Source organism: Bubalus bubalis, chromosome X (assembly GCF_019923935.1).
Source record: "Bubalus bubalis isolate 160015118507 breed Murrah chromosome X, NDDB_SH_1, whole genome shotgun sequence".
NCBI classification, from domain to species: domain Eukaryota; kingdom Metazoa; phylum Chordata; class Mammalia; order Artiodactyla; family Bovidae; genus Bubalus; species Bubalus bubalis.
Genome location: NC_059181.1, coordinates 97,653,031 through 97,674,469, shown reverse-complemented (window position 1 = coordinate 97,674,469; position 21,439 = coordinate 97,653,031). Strand labels below are relative to the sequence as shown.

Here is a 21,439-nt window from a genome sequence, read left to right as displayed (position 1 = left end):
TTCTTTTAAAATCTTGGTCAACAATTTGTATTCGTGGCAACCATTTTGGCTCATTTAGCTAAGTTGGTCCCATAAATATTCAGTGATATTGAACTTTTTTTAATATAATATTAGCTTTAAAACAATTTTAGTTTAAGGCAGATTCAGTATTATATCTCATTACAGAACCAAAGTATATCTATGTGTTCTATATTATTTTCAAAAAGAAAAAACATAGGAACAGCAAATACTGACTCAAGTTCTGAAGTATTGTTTTAGGAAGAAGTTATAGACATTAAAGTAGAATAAATGATGACTCCTATGTTGGCATTATTATATGACATAGGAAGTTCCACCAAGGCAGTACATTTTCTTGTTTAAATGCTGTGTTTTTAATTTGAAAACCAATCTGTATATATAACAATTGTCTAAAGGTATATAAAATAAAGCAGTAGAGTCTAGGCACAATAATTAAATGGATTTCTTAATAGAAGGTGAGCTTCCATTTAAAAATACTTTATATGCATTTTATTGTATTTTCTATATATTCAACATTTGCTTTGGGAAGAGAAAGCTTCTAAATATGTGTCATTTGAAATATTTATATTTTGGTTTATATGAATTAATTTAAGTAAGGTCTTGGGCACACATTAGAGTTTTATACACTTATCGTTATGGGACTCTTACTAAAGCAATTGCAGCTCTCAATAATAGATGCAGATATCCCACTAAGATGTGGATAAACATATAAGCTCCAAGTAAACCTGATAGTTTTTAAAATGCCTAGGACAATGCCAGGTAGTGATTTGAGTATAAAATGGTTCCAATCTACCCTGTAGCCAAGGGGGGAAGATGGCAGAATATTAATAGATATAATTGTTATCTGATGAATGATAGTGCATTTATTTTTTTCAGGGAAGGACATTCTTTCTAATTCTTTTTTTTTTTTTTTCCATTCTTTCTAATTCTAAGCTGAGAGAATTTTATTTTGTGTTTCTCTGGATGAGGGGTATTGAACAACACAGTAGAACTGAGTCTTTGATAGTTTCCATAAAGTACAGAGGATTTCGAATGTCCATTTCCTCCGTTGAGTTTAAAAAAAATAAAATAAAGTCATGGTATTTTTACAAAAACCCAGAGTAATAATACTGGTGTACAGCTTCCCCATAATCAAAGCTGCTACCAAAATGTACTTGAGAAATGTCCCTGAGGCTCTCCCTCTGGAATATCTATCATCTGTGCTGGACTTTTGATAGGAGCTGGATAGCTGACAATTCACGATTAAGACACCAGCTAGCACCTGGAGTGCAGGTATTCTGTGCAGTCAATTGAAAGAAAATCCTTGTGCAATAGATAACAGTGTTTGCTCTATGACCTTGGCTGTTTGAGTGGTGTCAGATAATGGACAGCTCATTTGGGGAGATTTCCCACCTGGTCAGCAAAGCTATAGGTGTGTGGCCTCTCACATCAGGCAGTTTAAACCTGAAAATCTTCTATTGAGATGGAATCCATGAAGGGAGAACATAGAAGGGAGTATAACACTGTAGTGCACTTTGAAAATCTAAATCAGCTTCAAGTGAGATGACTAGCTTAGTAGTTTGCCATATGAATATGAATCTCAAACCTTTCTAAGTACCGAATCAATCCACTCATATTTGTTAGGTCTGTTTTGCAGCACCCAGCATTACTGAAAATATGCAGATTGCGTCTAATTCTGTTTTGGAGAATGAGGCCTGAGTACTGAGTATTGCTCTGAAAGTGTAAGTGAGGTCGCTCAGTCTTGTCCAGTTCTTTGTGACCCCATGGACTGTAGCCTTCCAGGCTCCTCTATCCATGGGATTCTCTAGCAAGAATATTGGAGTGGGTTGCCGTTTCCTTCTCTAGGTTTTCATATATGTGTGTGAAAGTAGCTCAGTCATGTCTGACTCTTTGTGACCCCATGGACTGTAGTCCATGGAATTCTCCAGGCCAGGATACTGGAGTAGGTAGCCATTCTCTTCTCCAGGGGAACTTCCCAACCCAGGGATCAAATCCACATTGCACGTGGATTCTAAGGGTACCATAGCATCCTTAATACCAGCTTCCAAGAGAGTTTCCTGGAGATCGTTTCTTAAATTTTTGTATTTAATATTCATTAATCAAAAAGTATTGAAGACTAAGTGCTAGAGTGTTAAATGGATTTCAAAAAATGGAGTTATCATAAATTTCCATATGTGAATTAGCATTTGTTCAAGAATAAGAATACCCTGAAATGACTCCAACACTGAAACTACATTAAGCATTTTTCTTTGATAAAGAAATTGTTAAAGAGTTTTATAGTGTTGTTGAGGGGAGCATTATAAGCATCAGCTAAAATGGCAAAATATTTTAAATGTAAATGGTATGGGATATTGCCCTGGGGATATCCTCTGACTTTATGACATGTTTTGTACCTTGAAAAAAAAAACTTCTGTCAGTTTATTTCATCGTATACTTTCTCCCAGAAATAGGATGCAGGTATGCTACACTGAGCTATTACTATGTGAGCTTTTCATTAATTTTGGTTTCTGTTATTATTTTGTATTGTTTATAAATTATAATACTGATTTTACAGGTTGAAATCATGTGTCTTAATTTGCTCATGACAATAGTTTGGTGCAAATATTCACCTTCATTCATTTCTCAAGTCTTTCAAATAATCTTGGAAAATTAGAGTAATAAAAGTAAAAAATAAAATAAAATTAAAAAAAATAGAGTAATAAAAGTAGGGTCAGCTATAGAAGAGTTAATTTTGAGGGCCAAGAGCAAATTATACATGCATATTGATTTTTCAGATATGTGGTTGGAAATTTTTGAAACATATTGAAAGGAGAGATGCTAGATAAATATGAATGATCAAATAGTACTGTGGAGATTAGAAGCACCATTCTGAACACATACTGTGGTGCTTAGGTAAGCATAATTCTGGACTTAGAGCACTCATCCATCTATTCAAGGATTTGGCTATGAACCCTGTGTGTATGATATAGGCTTATCTTTGATATTCCTGTTCATCATATTTCCCATTCTTATTTGACATATCTCTTGCATAGTTTTTGTGTTTCCATTGTCAGTACTCTAATTCAGGCCTCATTCCATTTGCAGATAGGAATTGGCAGAGGAACTGATCTATCCAGCAAAATAAGAGTTCATTGGGTTTGTTAAAAGTTTAGTATAGCCAGAGTGAGCAAGGCAAAACACAGAGGGTTAGAGAAGTTAAGGAAGTTAGTGGGAAGTATAGAGGAGGAAAATGTTTTACTCGACCCTCTCAGAGTCTCTGGCTGGGTCTGCAAATTAACGTAATAATAATTAACAGGAGAAAAGAATACAAATTTTACCGATTTTTTTTTTTGTTTTTTATTTTGTACATAAACACTGGAGACTTCACAAGAGAATGAAGACCCAAAGAACTGAACAAAACCAGAACCTTTTATACCTGTTAGACAAAGAAACAACAAATTTGTGAAAAATTGACAAGACAAAGGGATTTGGACTAGGGGTAGTACATGATGAAGAAGTAACTAGGAAGCTAAGGGTTAGTTTAACAAAGTTTATATATACAGGCTTCTGTGTCCTCAATTCCCTGTGTCAGATGACACAAATGCCTTCCCTCCTAGAGTTACAGGCAGGATGGGTACCTTTCACATGGAAAATTTATCTCCTGCTTTCAGAGAAGAAGAAGGGTAGGCTGGGGAAGAATGAGGTCAGAGTGACTTCCTTGCTTCTGTCCTTTTCTTAGTCCTTCAGCTTAAGATATTGAATATGCTAGAGTGCCATATTTTTGGGTATTGTGTTCTGAACTCTATCAGAAGCAAACTTAAGATGATTGACCACTTCATGCTAGGTAAGGAAGCAAGAAAGGCTAAACAAGAACTTTTATTTCTAAACTAAAGTTGAGTAAACTAAAGTTTTATTGACTATGCCAAAGCCTTTGACTGCATGGATCACAATAAACTGTGGAAAATTCTGAAAGAGATGGGAATACCAGACCACCTTACCTGTCCTCTTGAGAAATCTGTATGCAGGTCAGGAAGCAACAGTTAGAACTGGACATGAAACAACAGACTGGTTCCAAATAGGAAAAGGAGTATGTCAAGGCTGTATATTGTCACCCTGCTTATTTAACTTCTATGCAGAGTACATCATGAGAAACACCTGGCTGGAAGAAGCACAAACGAATCAAGATTGCCGGGAGAACTATCAATAACCTCAGATATGCAGATGACACCACCCTTATGGCAGAAAGTGAAGAAGAACTAAAGAGCCTCTTGATGAAAGTGAAAGAGGAGAGTGAAAAAGTTGGCTTAAAGCTCAACATTCAGAAAACGAAGATCATGGCATCCGGTCCCATCACTTCATGGGAAATAGATGGGGAAACAGTGGAAACAGTGTCAGACTTTATTTTTGGGGGCTCCACAATCACTGCAGATGGTGACTGCAGCCATCAAATTAAAAGACGCTTATTCCTTGGAAGGAAAGTTATGACCAACCTAGATAGCATATTGAAAACAGAGACATTACTTTGCCAGCAAAGGTCCATCTAGTCAAGGCTATGGTTTTTCCTGTGGTCATGTATGGATGTGAGAGTTGGACTGTGAAGAAGACTGAGCGCTGAAGAATTGATGCTTTTGAACTGTGGTGTTGGAGAAGACTCTTGAGAGTCCCTTGGACTTCAAGGAGATCCAAACAGTCTATCCTAAAGGAGATCAGTCCTGGGGGTTCATTGCAGTGACTGATGTTGAGGCTGAAACTCCTATACTTTGGTCACCTGATGCAAAGAGCTGACTCATTTGAAAAGACCCTGATGCTGGGAAAGATTGAGAGCAGGAGGAAAACGGGACTACAGAGGAAGAGATGATTGGGTGGCATCACTGACTTGATAGACATGGGTTTGGGTGAACCCCAGAAGTTGGTGATGGACAGGGAGGCCTGGGATGCTGCAGTCCATGGGGTCGCAAAGAGTCGAACATGACTGAGTGACTGAACTGAACTGAACTGAAAGTTGAATGGCTCCATTTTTCCAAGTGCTTCCTAATGTATTTTTGTGTCAAGCCAGATATCAGTTAACAATTGGTACATTTTTTGAAGTGAGCATTTACTGTATTTCATTGGTATGTGTACAGCTATAGTAATGAATTGCAACATGACAAGGCTCTGCATTTGTGCTGAGCAAGTAACTATTTTATTCACTGGTATATGGGAAGCAGAAAGAAAGTATATGTTTGAACATCTCCAATGTGTTTATTACCTAAAGTTTCTCTTGCTTCTTGATTCCATAATACATTTAAAAGCAAACGAAAAACACTTCACTTATATTGCTTTCATGTTTAAATATACGCATTGACAATATTTAGATAAATTTTCACCTGTGTCTGGTATTCCTTCATGAAAGGAAAATAACCTAAAAAACTCATAATCACTAATTGGTGATATATTTGTTAATTGTTGATAATATAGTTGAATGGGAGGTATGTAATGACTGAGGATTGATTGATTCCAATCATAGTTTTGGTATTAAAAACCCTCATGATCTAAGACAAGTTAATGAAATTGTTTATTTTTTTCATCTGTAAAATGAAGGAGCCAATATGGAGTAACTTAGTTTAATAAAACTACTCTTATTAGTTCATGTTCTTTCATGGAAGCTTGTTTATAAATTAAGATAAAACCATGTTAAAGTTTTTAGTGTTTGTTGTGGTTTTTACTTGTTCTAATTGAAAAGAAAGTCTTTGCATTTTTGAAGGAGGTCAAAGTTACTTCAGCAATTAAAGCATTTTGCTTTCTTTAAAAAGCATTCATAGGTTTTAAAAGACATCAAATGTGTAACTTTTATGATTACCTATGTTTCTAGATTTTTCTGAAAATAAGTGCAAGCCAGGTTGAATATAGTAGAAGGTTAATATTTTTTTTACTTAGGAACTTTATACTGCATTGTAATCCTATGAAGGTTTTATCTGCATTCCATGTACAGTTTATTATTATTGTTTTGTTGTCATTGCTTTAGATCATTTATATCACAGTGGAAGAGAAAAATAATGAGCTTTTTGGGTTTAATTTCTGTTAGATAAGGCTTAAGAATTATCAAGATGTTTAATGTGGGGTTATTAAGGATTTTATCTGTTCATTGTTGAATGATTATGCTTTGAAAAAAATTATTAAAATTGGAGGTATTAAGATATTTAACTATTTTAAGAGTGCATGTATGTGCATACAGATACATAATAGTATTTTTCTCAGTTTTGGAGGAAAGAGATTTTAAAATATTACATGAAGATAAACTAGAAAAGACCAGAAAATTAACATTACAGATCACATTCTGAGACAATAAAACATTTGAACTTGCTAAGAATTTTTTAACATTTACCATGAGGACCCAAAGAAATGATTCTTTGTGGTTTGATTGTGGATTCTTTGTGGTTTGATTGCAGATTCTTTGTTTCTTTGTTTTTGTTCAGTCGCTAAGTTTTGCCTTTGGAGTCAAATACTTCTTGTATTACCCTCAACTCTGTTACTAACTGTTTTTTATTGTTGTTCATTTGCTCAGTCGTGTCCAACTCTTTGCATCCCCATGGACTGCAGCATGCCAGGTTTCGCTCTCCTTCACTGTATTCCAGAGCTTGCTCAAACTCATGTCCATTGGGTCAGAGATGCCATCCAACAGTCTTCTCCTCTGTTGATCCCTTCTCCACCTGCCTTCAATCTTTCCCAGCATCAGGGTCTTTTCTAATGAGTCAGCTCTTCACATCAGGTGGCCAAAGTATTGGAGCTTCAGCTTCAGTCCTTCCATTGAATATTCAGAATCGATTTCTTTAAGGATTGACTGGTTTGACCTACTTGCATTCTAAGAGAGTTATCCTGTGCTAAAAGTATTCAGGAACATTAAATTTCTTTGATCTTTGTCTACATAGCTATCACACTCTATAATGAGTCTTTAATTATGTAGGTGAGAGGGACTGTTGCCTTTCTGTTGTTCAGTCATCAAATGGTAATTATCTTTCAACTCTCTTTACCCCTGTTACCATGAAAGAATATTCATTGACCTTCTCTCTTGCCCACCAGAACCATTCAGTATAACATGCAGATTGGTGTATGGAAAATGGCAATGTGTGCTGGTGTGTTCTATGCCTTTCTGTTTTCCTCCTTGCATTCAAAGAACTTCTTATCTTATTCATAGCAGATAAACTTGATGTCAGCTCTCTTTCATTTCCAGGGTTTATAGATTAGGAATATGATTTCCTGGAGTAAGTTCATTTTAACAAAATTCCACTATTAAAAGAAATTGGATGTCCTAAGGAGTGTGTAATAGAGTTTCAACCATATTACTTAGCTTAGGAAAATAAACCAATACATTTTTTAAAAGAAAGTTAACATTTTAAGTTTGACTAGTTACATCACTAAGAAGATGACTTTAGTTAAATGTTTTTTAAGTGTCGTGACAAAATTATACTCACAATTCAAACATATGAAGAATATTTAAAATATGACCAGCTTATGTTTGAATATTTGGAATGATGTTCTTCCCTGCTTCCCCTCTACTTACTATAAATTTAAGATTCTATTTTAAATTTTATTCACATATTTTGTACATTTTGTTTTCATTGTTACTGTGGGCTAAGGCCATCTCTTATATATTTTTCTAGCAATATTTTTAATGGAGAGTGGGTATAAAAATATTCTTTATTCTATAACCTGTTAGGCATTTAAAAAGATTTGGACTTAAGTCATTATGACTGTCTCCAAAATATTTTGAGAGCTTAAGAAAGTGATTTTAATCAATAAGAATTTTTTATCCTTTGAAGGAGAATTTTACTTAAACTGTTGCCTTTAGGAGATTTTTGTATGTAAGGTGTGTATAATTTGTTGTAAATATTTAATAGAAATTTGGTAAACTTTTATTTAGTAAAGAAAGAAAGAACGTTTGTCGCACAATCATGTCCAACTCTTTGTGATCCCATGGACTGTAGCCCGCCAGTCTCCTCTGTCCCTGGAATTCTCAGGCAAGAGTACTGGAGTGGGTTGCCATTTCCTTCTCCGGGGTAATTCCTGACCCAAGAACAACTAAAAAGCACACACATTTCCTCCTTTGTGAGGAATTCTTAAAAGAAAAATGTGCGAGTAGCATGAAACAGAGCAGGATTTTTCCAGTGAGACCTGATGTAGAGAATAAATGAGCCAGGTAAAACCCTCTTAAAGCAAAAACCAGAGGATATAGGGAGAGATGGATTGTCTTCTTTGGTATTTTCTAAGGAAATTATAATCCGTTTCAGTATTGAATTCAAAAGGACTGCGAGGAAGAGCTGGAAAATTGACATATTCAACCTTTTTATGAATCAAGTGAAATAAGTGGTCAGTGAATGTCATGCTTCAAAAGAACATGCACAGATATCTAGAAATGGCAGTATTATAGTAGATATTTTAAATTGGTCAGAAATAGTTGATGCACTAATCTACCATGATAAATAGTTTTGAAGGACACTGAAATGCTGAAGGGTACTGTGTTTGTTTTCATGTAGACAAACCTTAGTGGATGTAAGTTTTTCTTTAATATAAGACCAGGGAAGTCATAGCATATACAAATCCATTTTGTTTTTGTTGTTAACATTTATTTTTTCATGGTTGTATGCTACTGATAGTAGAATTATCTATGAAGTTGATTTAGCTGAACAAATTATAGTTTAAAAATGCTGAAAAGTCTAAGGTTTTCTTGGCCACTCTTTGGAGATATTGATCTGTGGATTGAAGGTATGATACTGCTTGCATTAGGTTGTACATTGGTTTTAATCACCCCAGGACCTTTTCTTTCCATGGGGACCGATAACTAAGGTTTGGTTTTAATTTCATTCAAAAATACTACATTGGCAACATCCGTGTTAAAATAAAATGTTTCCCTGGTCTTAAAATATGTAAACACTATTTGCAATCATTTTTGAAGTCTACTCAACACTTTGAATTAGTTGTTTTATGTCTTACAATTTTACCAACTTTCTCAACTCCATGATGAATCTCTGAACTATCATTCGTTTTATTTGATCTTCTTGTGATTTGGGTTGTAGTATGAGATTACACATGGAAATAGAACACCATTAGAGGGAAAAAAAATCCTTTGTACAGAACACATAACCCTTTATACTAGCCTTTAGCAGTGCACAAACAGTGATAAAGGGATGACATGACTAATATTGGACTCCCGCACATGAGACTCATTGCCTTTACTGCTTATGGGACTCAGGATCAGTTCAGTTCAGTTCAGTTGCTCAGTCATGTCCGACTCTTCGTGACCCCATGGAATGCAGCACGCCAGGCCTCCCTGTCCATCACCAACACCTGGAGTTTACTCAAACTCATGTCCATTGAGTCAGTGATGCCCTCCAACCGTCTCATCCTCTGTCATCCCCTTCTCCACCCGCCTTCAATCTTTCCCAGCATCAGGGTCTTTTCAAATGAGTCGGTTCTTTGCATCAGGTGGCCAATGTATTGGAGTTACAGCTTTAGCATCAGTCCTTCCAATGAATATTCAGGGCCGATTTCCCTTAGGATGGACCGGTTGGATCTCTGTGCTGTCCAAGGGATTCTCAAGAGTCTTTTCCAACACCACAGTTCAAAAACATCAATTCTTTGGTGCTCTACTTTCTTTATAGTCCAACTCTCACATCTGTACATGACTACTGGAAAAACCATAGCCTTGACTAGACGGACCTTTGTTGGCAAAGTAATGTCTCTGCTTTTTAATATGCTGTCTAGGTTGGTCATAACTTTTCTTTCAAGGGGTAAGCGTCTTTTAATTTCATGGTTGCAGTCACCATCTGCGGTGATTTTGGAGCCCCCCAAAATAAAGTCAGCCACTGTTTGCACTGTTTACCCATCTATTTCCCATGAAGTGATGGGACCAGATGACATGATCTTATTTTTCTGAATGTTGAACTTTAAGCCAGCTTTTCATGCTCCTCTTTCACTTTCATCAAGAGGCTCTGTAGTTCTTCTTCACTTTCTGCCATAAGGGTGGTGTCATCTGCTCATCTGAGGTTATTGATATTTCTCCCGGCAATCTTGATTCTAGCTTGTGCTTCTTCCAGCCCCACGTTTCTCATGATGTACTCTGCATATAAGTTAAATAAGCAGGGTGACAATACACAACCTTTACGTACTCCTTTTCCTATTTGGAACCAGTCTGTTGTTCCATGTCCAGTTTTAACTGTTGCTTCCTCACCTGCATACAGAGTTCTCAAGAGGCATGTCAGGTGGTCTGGTATTCCCATCTCTTCCAGAATTTTGCACAGTTTGTGGTGATACACACAGTCATAGGCTTTGGCATAGTCAAAAAATCAGAAATAGATATTTTTCCAGAACTCTCTTGCTTTTTGATAATCCAATGGATGTTGACTATTTGATCTCTGGTTCCGCTGCCTTTTCTAAATCCAGCTTGAACATCTGGAGGTTTACGGTTCACATACTGTTGAAGCCTGGCTTGGAGAATTTTGAGCATTACTTTACCTGTGTGTGAGATGAGTGCAATTGCGTGGTAGTTTGAGCATTCTTTGGCGTTGCCTTTCTTTGGGGTTGGAGTCAAAACTGACCTTTTCCAGTCCTGTGGCCACTGCTGAGTTTTCCACCTCAGTCACTGCTGACTCAGGAAAGCACTTTCTAATTTTAGCTTTAACCCTTTTGAAAGAAAGACATGAATCCAGATAGTCTAATCATAAATGTGCATGTAGTCACTACTTCCTATATGTCTATTTTACATATAGAATACTGAACTCATCCATCCACTGTCTGATTTTAAGTTATATTTAGTGAACTATAATTAAATAATTCAGAGTCCAAATATCCAACTTATGGATAAAAGAGGTTAAAGTTTTTGGAGACTGTGAAGGAACAGAATCTCATTCCCTCATAAAATAGGCACATTTATAGAATTTTCTTCACTTTTTTTTTGCCCTGGAGAGCCAGAGAGGGGAGAATCTTGCTTTCTCATGGCCATAGGGTTCAATGAATCCTCTGATACTTTCATTACAGGTAAGATTTTTATTTTTTTAATTTTGAGCATGCCAATGAGTGTAAGAGGGCCCTTTAGAAATAATGACTTCAGAAGTTCTAAAAGCCTGGGGCAGATTTTTGTTTTAGAACCTTAATGTGTTCTGATATCTTTCTGCCAGAATTATGCATGGGCTATAAATATACTTTTATCTGCACATCTCCCCTTCCCCCACCATCCTGACTTCTATATCTATTTCACTGTGAATTGGCCAGAACTAAATATAGTAATGAATGTACACAAAGTTGAATAACAGCAAGTTAAAGAAAGCAAGTGATGTGATGTGAGTACCAAATATCAAGTTATGAAATCTTTTTTAAAAAGTCAACCTGTAGAAGTCTAGTATCTATTTTTTTTATTTTTATTTATTTATTTTGGGCACACCATGTGGCATGTAGGCTATAATTTCCCTCACCACGGATGGAACCCATGCCCCCTGCATTGGAAGTGCAGTTTTAATCACTTGACTACCAGGAGTCCCTCTAGTATCTTTTTAGAGTCTTCTGCATGTTTAATATACTTAAAATACTTTTCAATAAATGAGGAAATGTTATTAAGTGTTAATTTTTAAGAAGAATATGCCTAAAATTCATACTGTATTTTGGATAAGGAGATTTAAGAAGTGCTAAAGTTTTTGATTTTTAACATTTTTAGAAATATCTTAATACAAGCTTCACTGCATGATTTAATTTAATAGTAACAAAGGCCTTATGAGGTATAGGTATTATTCTCATCCCTATTTTGTAGACAAGGAAAAAATCTTAGAGATTTTAAGTAATTGATCGAAAATAACACAGCTAGAATATGATAGAGATGGGATTGGAACCTAGATCTGTCTTCTTATAAAGCTTATGTATTTAACCATGTCACTCTGTGATCTCACAGAGATACCCCATTGATGAATGGAGAGTTATATTTCTGACCTTTGAGTAAATGTGGGAAAAAAATCTCTAATTTGTAACTTCTTGAGCAATGTCAGGGTGTTGGACTGCCTTATAGATAAAAGCCATACCTTTTATATCTAAGGTCAGAAAATACTGTCTCATTGTGGGTCAGTCCTCTTCCTCCCTGGAAAATCTTCCTGGCTTCTTTTTCAGTGTTCAGATCTTATCTTGGACTCTTGCTCACACATACATTAACTGTCCTCAGTGATCTTTCTATTTTTGTTTGTTTGTTCGGGTGGTTCATTTGTTCTACCTGGTCTGCTGTTAAGTGATGATTACAAATATGATGGTGGATAAGTAGCATGTCAAGACAGCCCTAACTTAGGTAACTTGATGAAATAAAATCACCAATATGTTTTTCAAAAATTATTTATTTATTGGGCTACACCACGCCTTAGTTGTGGCAAGTGGGATTGTTAGTTGCAGCATGTGAGATCTAGCTCCCTGAGTAGGGATTGAACCCAGACCCCCTGCACTGGGAGTGTGGAGTTTTGACCACTGGACCAACAGAGAAGTCCCCAAATCATCAACGTGTTAATACCAAGAAATGAGATTATGGGCTGTAACCCATCTTAACAACAAAAAACAAAAAAACCAAAAGCTGTTCATTACATCTAACTCTGTTCTTTCCAATAAGCTGCTGCCTAAATCTTGATTGCAAGTTTAGATGGAGTTTCCAAATATTTTACTTCGGTAGTATTTCATAGATAAGAAGCTTAGGACTTTGAAAGACAAGAAAAATGTGAGTTAAAAACTACCCATTACACCTAAATGAATGAAATAAGCTATTAAATAATAGAAAATATATAATTCTTTGTCTAGACATAGATATGTAGGTTTAAGCTCAATGCAATTCTGAAAGAACCACAAATTCTTCAGTGAGTTCTTGCTGGAGCCATTAGCCAGGTTTTATACAAAACCATGTACTGGTTCTGTGAGTAATTTCTAATGGTGTGATTGAAATAAACATGGGCTATGGAATCAGACCTAGGTGTGTGGTTGTGAGTACTTGAACTGATATTTAACCTGTGGAATGATGTTTTGCAAGTTACTTAAATAATTTTCTTAGTTTCTTTATGTGAAAACATTTTCAGGATTAAAGTCAAAATGGTTGACAATATGAAGTGTTTGAAGGATTTGAAGCAGTTACAACTATTATACTTTTGGTGCTAGTGGTAAAGAACCTGTCTGCCAATGCAGGGGACAATAAGAGACATGGGTTTGATCCCTGGGTCAGAAAGATGCTCTGGAGGAGGTCATAACAAACCACTCCAATCTTCTTGCCTGGAGAATCCCATGGACAGAGGAGCCTGGTGGGCTAGAGTCCATAGGGTACAAAGGGTCAGACATGACTGAAGCCACTTAACCATACACTCATGCACTTGCGTGCTTTGCTGAAGGAATGCGAATGCTAAATGGTCTATCCACTTTGGAAAGCAGTTTTAAAAGATTACCAACACAATATTGTAAACCAATTATCTTTTAGTTAAAAATAAATAAATTAAAAAAAAGAAAAAACAAAAAACTTATCTTAAAACCTAAGAATTCAAATGGATAAGAAAGCTGTGGTACATATACACAATGGAGTATTATTCAGCCATTAAAAAGAATACATTTGAATCAGTTCTAATGAGGTGGATGAAACTGGAGCCTATTATACAGAGTGAAGTAAGCCAGAAAGAAAAACACCAGTACAGTATACTAATGCATATATATGGAATTTAGAAAGATGGTAACAATAACCCTGTATGCAAGACAACAAAAGACACACAGATGTATAGAACAGTCTTTTGGACTCTATGGGAGAGGGAGAGGGTGGGATGATTTGGGAGAATGGCATTGAAACATGTATAATATCATATATGAAATGAATTGCCAGTCCAAGTTCAATGCATGACACTGGTTCCTTGGATCTGGTGCACTGGGACGACCCAGAGGGATGGTACGGGGAAGGAGTAGGCAGGGGGCTTCGGGATGGGGAACACGTGTATACCTGTGGCGGATTCATGTTGATGTATGGCAAAACCAATACAATATTGTAAAGTAATTAACCTCCAATTAAAATAAATAAATTTATTAAAAAATAGATGAAAGAAAAAAAAAAACAACTAACAATTCCTCGCTTAGTTATTTTCCCAAAGAGAAATGAAAAATGCATGCTTAGATAAATACTTACATATGAATATTTATAGTAGCACTGTTCATAATCATCAAAACCTGGAAACAACCAAGTTCAGTTCAGTCACTCACTAGTGGCCAACTTGTAGAAGGCAATGGCACCCCACTCCAGTACTCTTGCCTGGAAAATCCCATGGATGGAGGAGCCTAGTGGGTTGCAGTCCATGGGGTTACACAGAGTCGGACACGACTGAAGCGACTTAGCAGCAGCAGCAGCAGTGGCCAACTCTTTGTGATTTGGCCATGGACTGCATGCAGCATGCTAGGCTGCCCTGTCCACCACCAATTCCTGGAGCTTGCTCAAACTCATGTTCATCGAGTTGGTAATGCCATCCAACCATATCATCCTCTGTCGTCCCCTTCTCCTCCTGCTTAAATCTTTCCCAGCATGAGGATCTTTTCCAATGAGTCAGTTCTTTGCATTAGGTGGCTAAAGTATTGGAGTTTCAGCTTTAGCATCAGTCTTTCCAATGAATATTCAGGACTGATTTCCTTTAGAATTGACTGGTTTTATCTCCTTGCAGTCCAAGGGACTCTCAAGAGTCTTCTCCAGCACCCCAGTTCAAAAGCATCATTTCTTCAGCACTCAGCTTTCTTTATAGTCCAACTCTCACATCCATACATGACTACTGGAAAAACCATAGCTTTGACTAGACAGACCTTTGTTGGCAAAGTAATGTCTCTGCTTTTTAATCTGCTGTCTAGGTTAATCATAGCTTTTCTTCTAAGGAGTAAGCATCTTTTTATTTCATGGCTGCAATCACCATTTACAGTGATTTTGGAGCCCCCCAAAATAAAGTCTGCCACTGTTTCCACTGTGTCTCCATTTATTTGCCATGAAGTGATGGGACCAAATGCCATGATATTTGTTTTCTGAATGTTGAGCTTTAAGCCAGCTTTTTCACTCTGGTCGTTCACTTTCATCAAGAGGCTCTTTAGTTCTTCCTCGCTTTCTGCCATAAGGGTGGTGTCAACTGCATATCTCAGGTTATTGATATTTCTCCCGGCAATCTTGATTCTAGCTTGTGCTTCTTCCAGTCCAGCGTTTCTCATGATGTACTCTGCATAGAAGTTAAATAAGCAAGGTGACAGTATACAGCCTTTACGTACTCCTTTTCCTATTTGGAACCAGTCTGTTGTTCCATGCATATATATATATATATATATACACATATATATATATATATTTATGCACAGACCAAATATACTTGCTTTTACTAATTGTCTTATCTCTGTCCTGTGGCTATGCAGGTATACAGTATGGTGCGGAGGGTATTTAGAGCAGGCTTAAATTTTAAGCCTGAATCCTGATTATGAAAGGCTTCATCATCTTCTCAGCAAACACTGTTTTATGTCAGACGTTCTCAAACTTGAGCAAACATCAGAATCACTTGGAGTAGTTAAAAGAGAGATTTTTGGCTCCACCTATAGAATTGCTGAGTTAGTAGGTCTGGAGTGGGATCGAAGAATTTGTTTTTCTAAAAAATTCCCAAATGCTGTCGATGCTCCTGGTTTGAGGCACATGCTTTGAGAACCATGGATTTTTACTTAGCTCTGTTGTTGCAGTATCAAAATTCCTGCCTATGAAGTTGCGTGCTAAGTAACTTTAGTCGTGTCTGACTCTTTGCTGCCCTATGGACTGTAGCCTGCCAGGCTCCTCTGTCCATGGGATTCTCCAGGCAAGAATACTTGAGTGGATTGCCATGCTCTCCTCCAGGTTATCTTCCTGACCCAGGGATCAAACCCTCATCTTTTAAATATTCTGCATTGACAGGCAAGTTCTTTACCACTATCGCCACCTGGGAAGCCATGCCAACATAAAGTAGCCATTTTGTTTTTAAACCACTTCACTATTTCAGTGCCACATTTATAATGGATAAAACTTACATATTTAAGTGTGAGAGAAACACAGACAGTTAGTGTTTGGCTAGAGGCCACAAAGTATTTGATGCTTTAAAGAGAAAGCATTTGGGGCTGGCAAGAGACAAAGCAAAAAATATGTATGTGTAGCTGCACTCTCTTCCTCTTTACCTCTTGAATGTCATCCTACTATATCATAGTTATTTTATCCCCCTAGCTACAATTTCCTTTTGGACACCTATTCTCTATAAAAGCTCTAAGGACGCATACTATGCATCCTCTAATCATTGCCTTTCAGTCATTCAGTTCAATCAGTTCAGTTCAGTTCAGTCACTCAATTGTGTCCGACTCTTTGCGACCCCATGGACTGCAGGACACCAGGCCTCCTTGTCCATCATTAACTCCCAGAGCCTACTCAAACTCAAGTCTGTCATGTTGGTGATGCCATCCAACCATCTCATCCTCTTTTTTTTTATTTTTTATTTTTTTTTTAATTTTATTTTATTTTTAAACTTTACATAACTGTATTAGTTTTGCCAAATATCAAAATGAATCGGCCACAGGTATACATGTGTTCCCCATCCTGAACCCTCCTCCCTCCTCCCTCCCCATTCCATCCCTCTGGGTCGTCCCAGTGCACTAGCCCCTATCATCCAGTATCGTGCATCGAACCTGGACTGGCAACTCGTTTCATACATGATATTTTACATGTTTCAATGCCATTCTCCCAAATCTCCCCACCCTCTCCCTCTCCCACAGAGTCCATAAGACTGTTCTATACATCAGTGTCTCTTTTGCTGTCTCATACACAGGGTTATTATTACCATCCTTCTAAATTCCATATATATGTGTTAGTATACTGTATTGGTGTTTTTCTTTCTGGCTGACTTCACTCTGTATAATAGGCTCCAGTTTCATCTACCTCATTAGAACTGATTCAAATGTATTCTTTTTAATGGCTGAATAATACTCCATTGTGTATATGTACCACTGCTTTCTTATCCATTCATCTGCTGATGGACATCTAGGTTGCTTCCATGTCCTGGCTATTATAAACAGTGCTGCGATGAACATTGGGGTACACGTGTCTCTTTCCCTTCTGGTTTCCTAAGTGTGTATGCCCAGCAGTGGGATTGCTGGATCATAAGGCAGGTCTATTTCCAGTTTTTTAAGGAATCTCCACACTGTTCTCCATAGTGGCTGTACTAGTTTGCATTCCCACCAACAGTGTAAGAGGGTTCCCTTTTCTCCACACCCTCTCCAGCATTTATTACTTGTAGACTTTTGGATCGCAGCCATTCTGACTGGTGTGAAATGGTACCTCATAGTGGTTTTGATTTGCATTTCTCTGATAATGAGTGATGTTGAGCATCTTTTCATGTGTTTGTTAGCCATCTGTATGTCTTCTTTGGAGAAATGTCTATTTAGTTCTTTGGCCCATTTTTTGATTGGGTCATTTATTTTTCTGGAGTTGAGCTGTAGGAGTTGCTTGTATATTCTCGAGATGAGTTGTTTGTCAGTTGCTTCATTTGCTATTATCTTCTCCCATTCTGAAGGCTGTCTTTTCACCTTGCTAATAGTTTCCTTTGATGTGCAGAAGCTTTTAAGGTTAATTAGGTCCCATTTATTTATTTTTGCTTTTATTTCCAATATTCTGGGAGGTGGGTCATAGAGGATCCTGCTGTGATGTATGTCAGAGAGTGTTTTGCCTATGTTCTCCTCTAGGAGTTTTATAGTTTCTGGTCTTACGTTTAGATCTTTAATCCATTTTGAGTTTATTTTTGTGTATGGTGTTAGAAAGTGTTCTAGTTTCATTCTTTTACAAGTGGTTGACCAGAGTTCCCAGCACCACTTGTTAAAGAGATTGTCTTTAATCCATTGTATATTCTTGCCTCCTTTGTCAAAGATAAGGTGTCCATATGTGCGTGGATTTATCTCTGGGCTTTCTATTTTGTTCCATTGATCTCTATTTCTGTCTTTGTGCCAGTACCATACTGTCTTGATAACTGTGGCTTTGTAGTAGAGCCTGAAGTCAGGTAGGTTGATTCCTCCAGTTCCATTCTTCTTTCTCAAGATCGCTTTGGCTATTCGAGGTTTTTTGTTTTTCCATACAAATTGTGAAATTATTTGTTCGAGCTCTGTGAAGAATGCTGTTGGTAGCTTGATAGGGATTGCATTGAATCTATAGATTGCTTTGGGTAGTATACTCATTTTCACTATATTGATTCTTCCAATCCATGAACATGGTATATTTCTCCATCTGTTAGTGTCCTCTTTGATTTCTTTCACCAGTGTTTTATAGTTTTCTATATATAGGTCTTTAGATTCTTTAGGTAGATATATTCCTAAGTATTTTATTCTTTCCGTTGCAATGGTGAATGGAATTGTTTCCTTAATTTCTCTTTCTGTTTTCTCATTATTAGTGTCTAGGAATGCAAGGGATTTCTGTGTGTTGAATTTATATCCTGCAACTTTACTATAGTCATTGATTAGTTCTAGTAATTTTCTGGTGGAGTCTTTAGGGTTTTCTATGTAGAGGATCATGTCATCTGCAAACAGTGAGAGCTTTACTTCTTCTTTTCCAATTTGGATTCCTTTTATTTCTTTTTCTGTTCTGATTGCTGTGGCCAAAACTTCCAAAACTATGTTGAATAGTAATGGTGAAAGTGGGCACCCTTGTCTTGTTCCTGACTTTAGAGGAAATGCTTTCAATTTTTCACCATTGAGGATAATGTTTGCCGTGGGTTTGTCATATATAGCTTTTATCATGTTGAGGTATGTTCCTTCTATTCCTGCTTTCTGGAGAGTTTTTATCATAAATGGATGTTGAATTTTGTCAAAGGCTTTCTCTGCATCTATTGAGATAATCATATGGTTTTTGTTTTTCAATTTGTTTAAAGCTCTGCTCAAATATCACCTTATCAAAGAATCTTCCCCTGACTACACCTAAAAAAAAAAGTAATAATACTGGGTCGCTCATTCCATTTCCCAAGGTTTTTTTCTATTCATAGTACAAAAGCAGTGATATTTTATTAAATATTTGTTTATTTAGTCTTTGTCTTCTTTTTTCTAGATGATAAGCTACATGAACATAGGGGCTTAGTTTGTTGCCAGTTATCTCTGTCACATAGAACATGCCTGGTAGTGGAACTCAAATAAATATTTTTTGAATGAATGATTAGAATAAATGCAAAGATGAAAAAGTTGGGGGATCAGGAAATTATGCCAGTATTTCAAGTCTGAAGGATTCAAAGGATAGTGGTGTTATTAACAGAATATGGAAGAGTGGAAGAGGAGTTGATATACGGAAACAGAGACAAAGCGGAAAATAAATTTGGGTTATAAATTCAGGCTTAAGTGTTTAATGCTGGTGAAACAACCAAGGTAGTGCTGTGGAATGGGCAATCTAAAATTTGAAGAAAAGTGTGGGATTGAGATAAAAGATCTCTTAAGTCATTCTCATTGGGTCAGTACTCAAAGTAATTGGAGTAGAAAAAAAGAATGATAAACAGTATGAAGACTGGATTAGCAGATTTGAAAATCAAAAATTTAATTTGAGGTATTTAATGTTTTAATTTTATAAACTCATTTATACTTTGTTTGTTTGTTTAATAGCTGGGTTAACAACTTTGGCCATGAAGGTCTTGGACTCTTGTTGGATGTGCTGGAAAAGCTTCTGGACAAGAAACAGTAAGAATAAACATGAAAAAAAAATTCACCACAGGGGGGATTTTTAAGCACAATATAATTTTTTTTTCTTTTATTCAGGCAAGAAAATATTGACAAGAAGAATCAGTATAAACTTATTCAGTGCCTCAAAGCATTTATGAACAATAAGGCAAGTAGTATTTATTTCTGCCTTTGTTACAAAAGATGAGAACTTTCCTAACAGAGTGCATGAAACAGGCAGAATTGTGGGCACTTTACTCAGTTTTCAAAAGGGTCTTTATAATGCAAATCATCATGAGCTTCATTTAAGTATTATTTAAAATATACTTTGCTTCTCAAAATATTTAATGACAGGTTTTTGCAACTGTGCAAACATCAAGTCTTGTTCCCAAATCAGATAATACTGTTGTTTTTTTTTAAAGAGTAGTCAGAAAATTTAAATTTGATGGATTGGATACCATTTCCTTACAGAGAGTTTATCTTCCATTATAAAGGACAATTCAAAACTATGGTTTGATTTTTTTTTTTTTTTTTTTGCTAAAAACAGTATAATGTTAAGATTTTTCATTCTTTTTTTGTTCAGTTAATGTCAGTGAGTTAATATCCATAAAAGACTTTTCTGGCAGATAGCAGAAGATTTTTGTATATGTGTGGTACCAGTTGCATTATTATTAAGGATTTATCTTTTAAAAGTAGTCTTTTCTCAGGTTATGTAGTTATAGTCATTTTTTTCTTTAAACTAGAATGAAGAATGAACTCTTATGTATGATTTACGCCATATTCCTATAGGTAAAATACCATTGACACTCATTAATTTAAAAATCCCTTCAGATGGTGTTCTAGTGATCTCAAAATATTTAATAAAAATAAATAAGTGTAACAGTGACGTAAATCTTGCAAGATGTGAAATATAGCTATTTTTAAATAATAACCAATGCAGTAAGAGTATCTACATAAGTAGTCTGAAATCTTTTTTTTTAAGTGTATGGGATTATGCATGATTATGTGTGTATATATTATATACACATGTATCAGCAAATAATTTTTTGATCTGATGGATGCTTGCCAATTGACATGAGTCTCATGTATAGAATATACTAATTGTGCTGTGAAGTTTCTTCTGGAAAGATTTCCATCAGTATTACTGCAGAATTTCTCAGCTTTTTAGCTGTTAGTCTTTGATGAGAAAATTATGCAGTATGTGATACCTAATAGGAAAGCCGTTAATGAACATTGCTTCTCAGGATGGATCTCTTTTTTTAATTGACAGAAACTAAGAAATAATGGAAAGATAACACAGTACTAGAAATCAGGAGACAGAGTCTTTGCTTTGCCACTAAGTTGTGTGGCCTTTAGAAAATCATTTGACCTCTCTGCCAATCAGTCACCTAACCTGTAAAATTAGGAGTCTGATCTAAATTCTTAATGGTTTGGGTAGTGAACTCTTACAGCTTTCCAGGTATGAGTGTCATCAGTATAGTTAGTCGAGAAAGTCATATTAGTGAGATTTCCTGTAGAGCTTTTTCCCTGGAGACAGCAGTTGATATGCCAATACATAATTAGTTGATTTATAATGTGTTAGTTTCATTTATACAGCCAAGTAATTCAGTTATGCATACATACATGTATCTGTTCTTTATTAGTGTCTTTTCTCATATAGGTTATTACAGAATATTAAGCAGAGTTCCCTCTGCTGTATAGTGGGTCCTTGTTGGTTATTTATCTTATATATTATAGTATATATATGTTCATGCCAAAC

The 21,439-nt window shown here is 36.2% G+C and overlaps 1 protein-coding gene across 10 annotated transcripts in view; it reads left to right on the top strand.

Annotated features, from left to right (window-relative positions):
- The window catches only part of DIAPH2 (diaphanous related formin 2), a 1,048,054-nt gene that overhangs the window by 271,135 nt on the left and 755,480 nt on the right, over positions 1-21,439 (top strand). For all 10 annotated transcript variants that reach the window (XM_025277003.3, XM_025277005.3, XM_025277006.3 and 7 more), the window contains 2 exons: positions 19,627-19,701; positions 19,780-19,849. In XM_025277003.3, the coding sequence (XP_025132788.1) occupies positions 19,627-19,701; positions 19,780-19,849 (145 nt within the window). The remainder of the gene's footprint in view (positions 1-19,626; positions 19,702-19,779; positions 19,850-21,439) is intronic.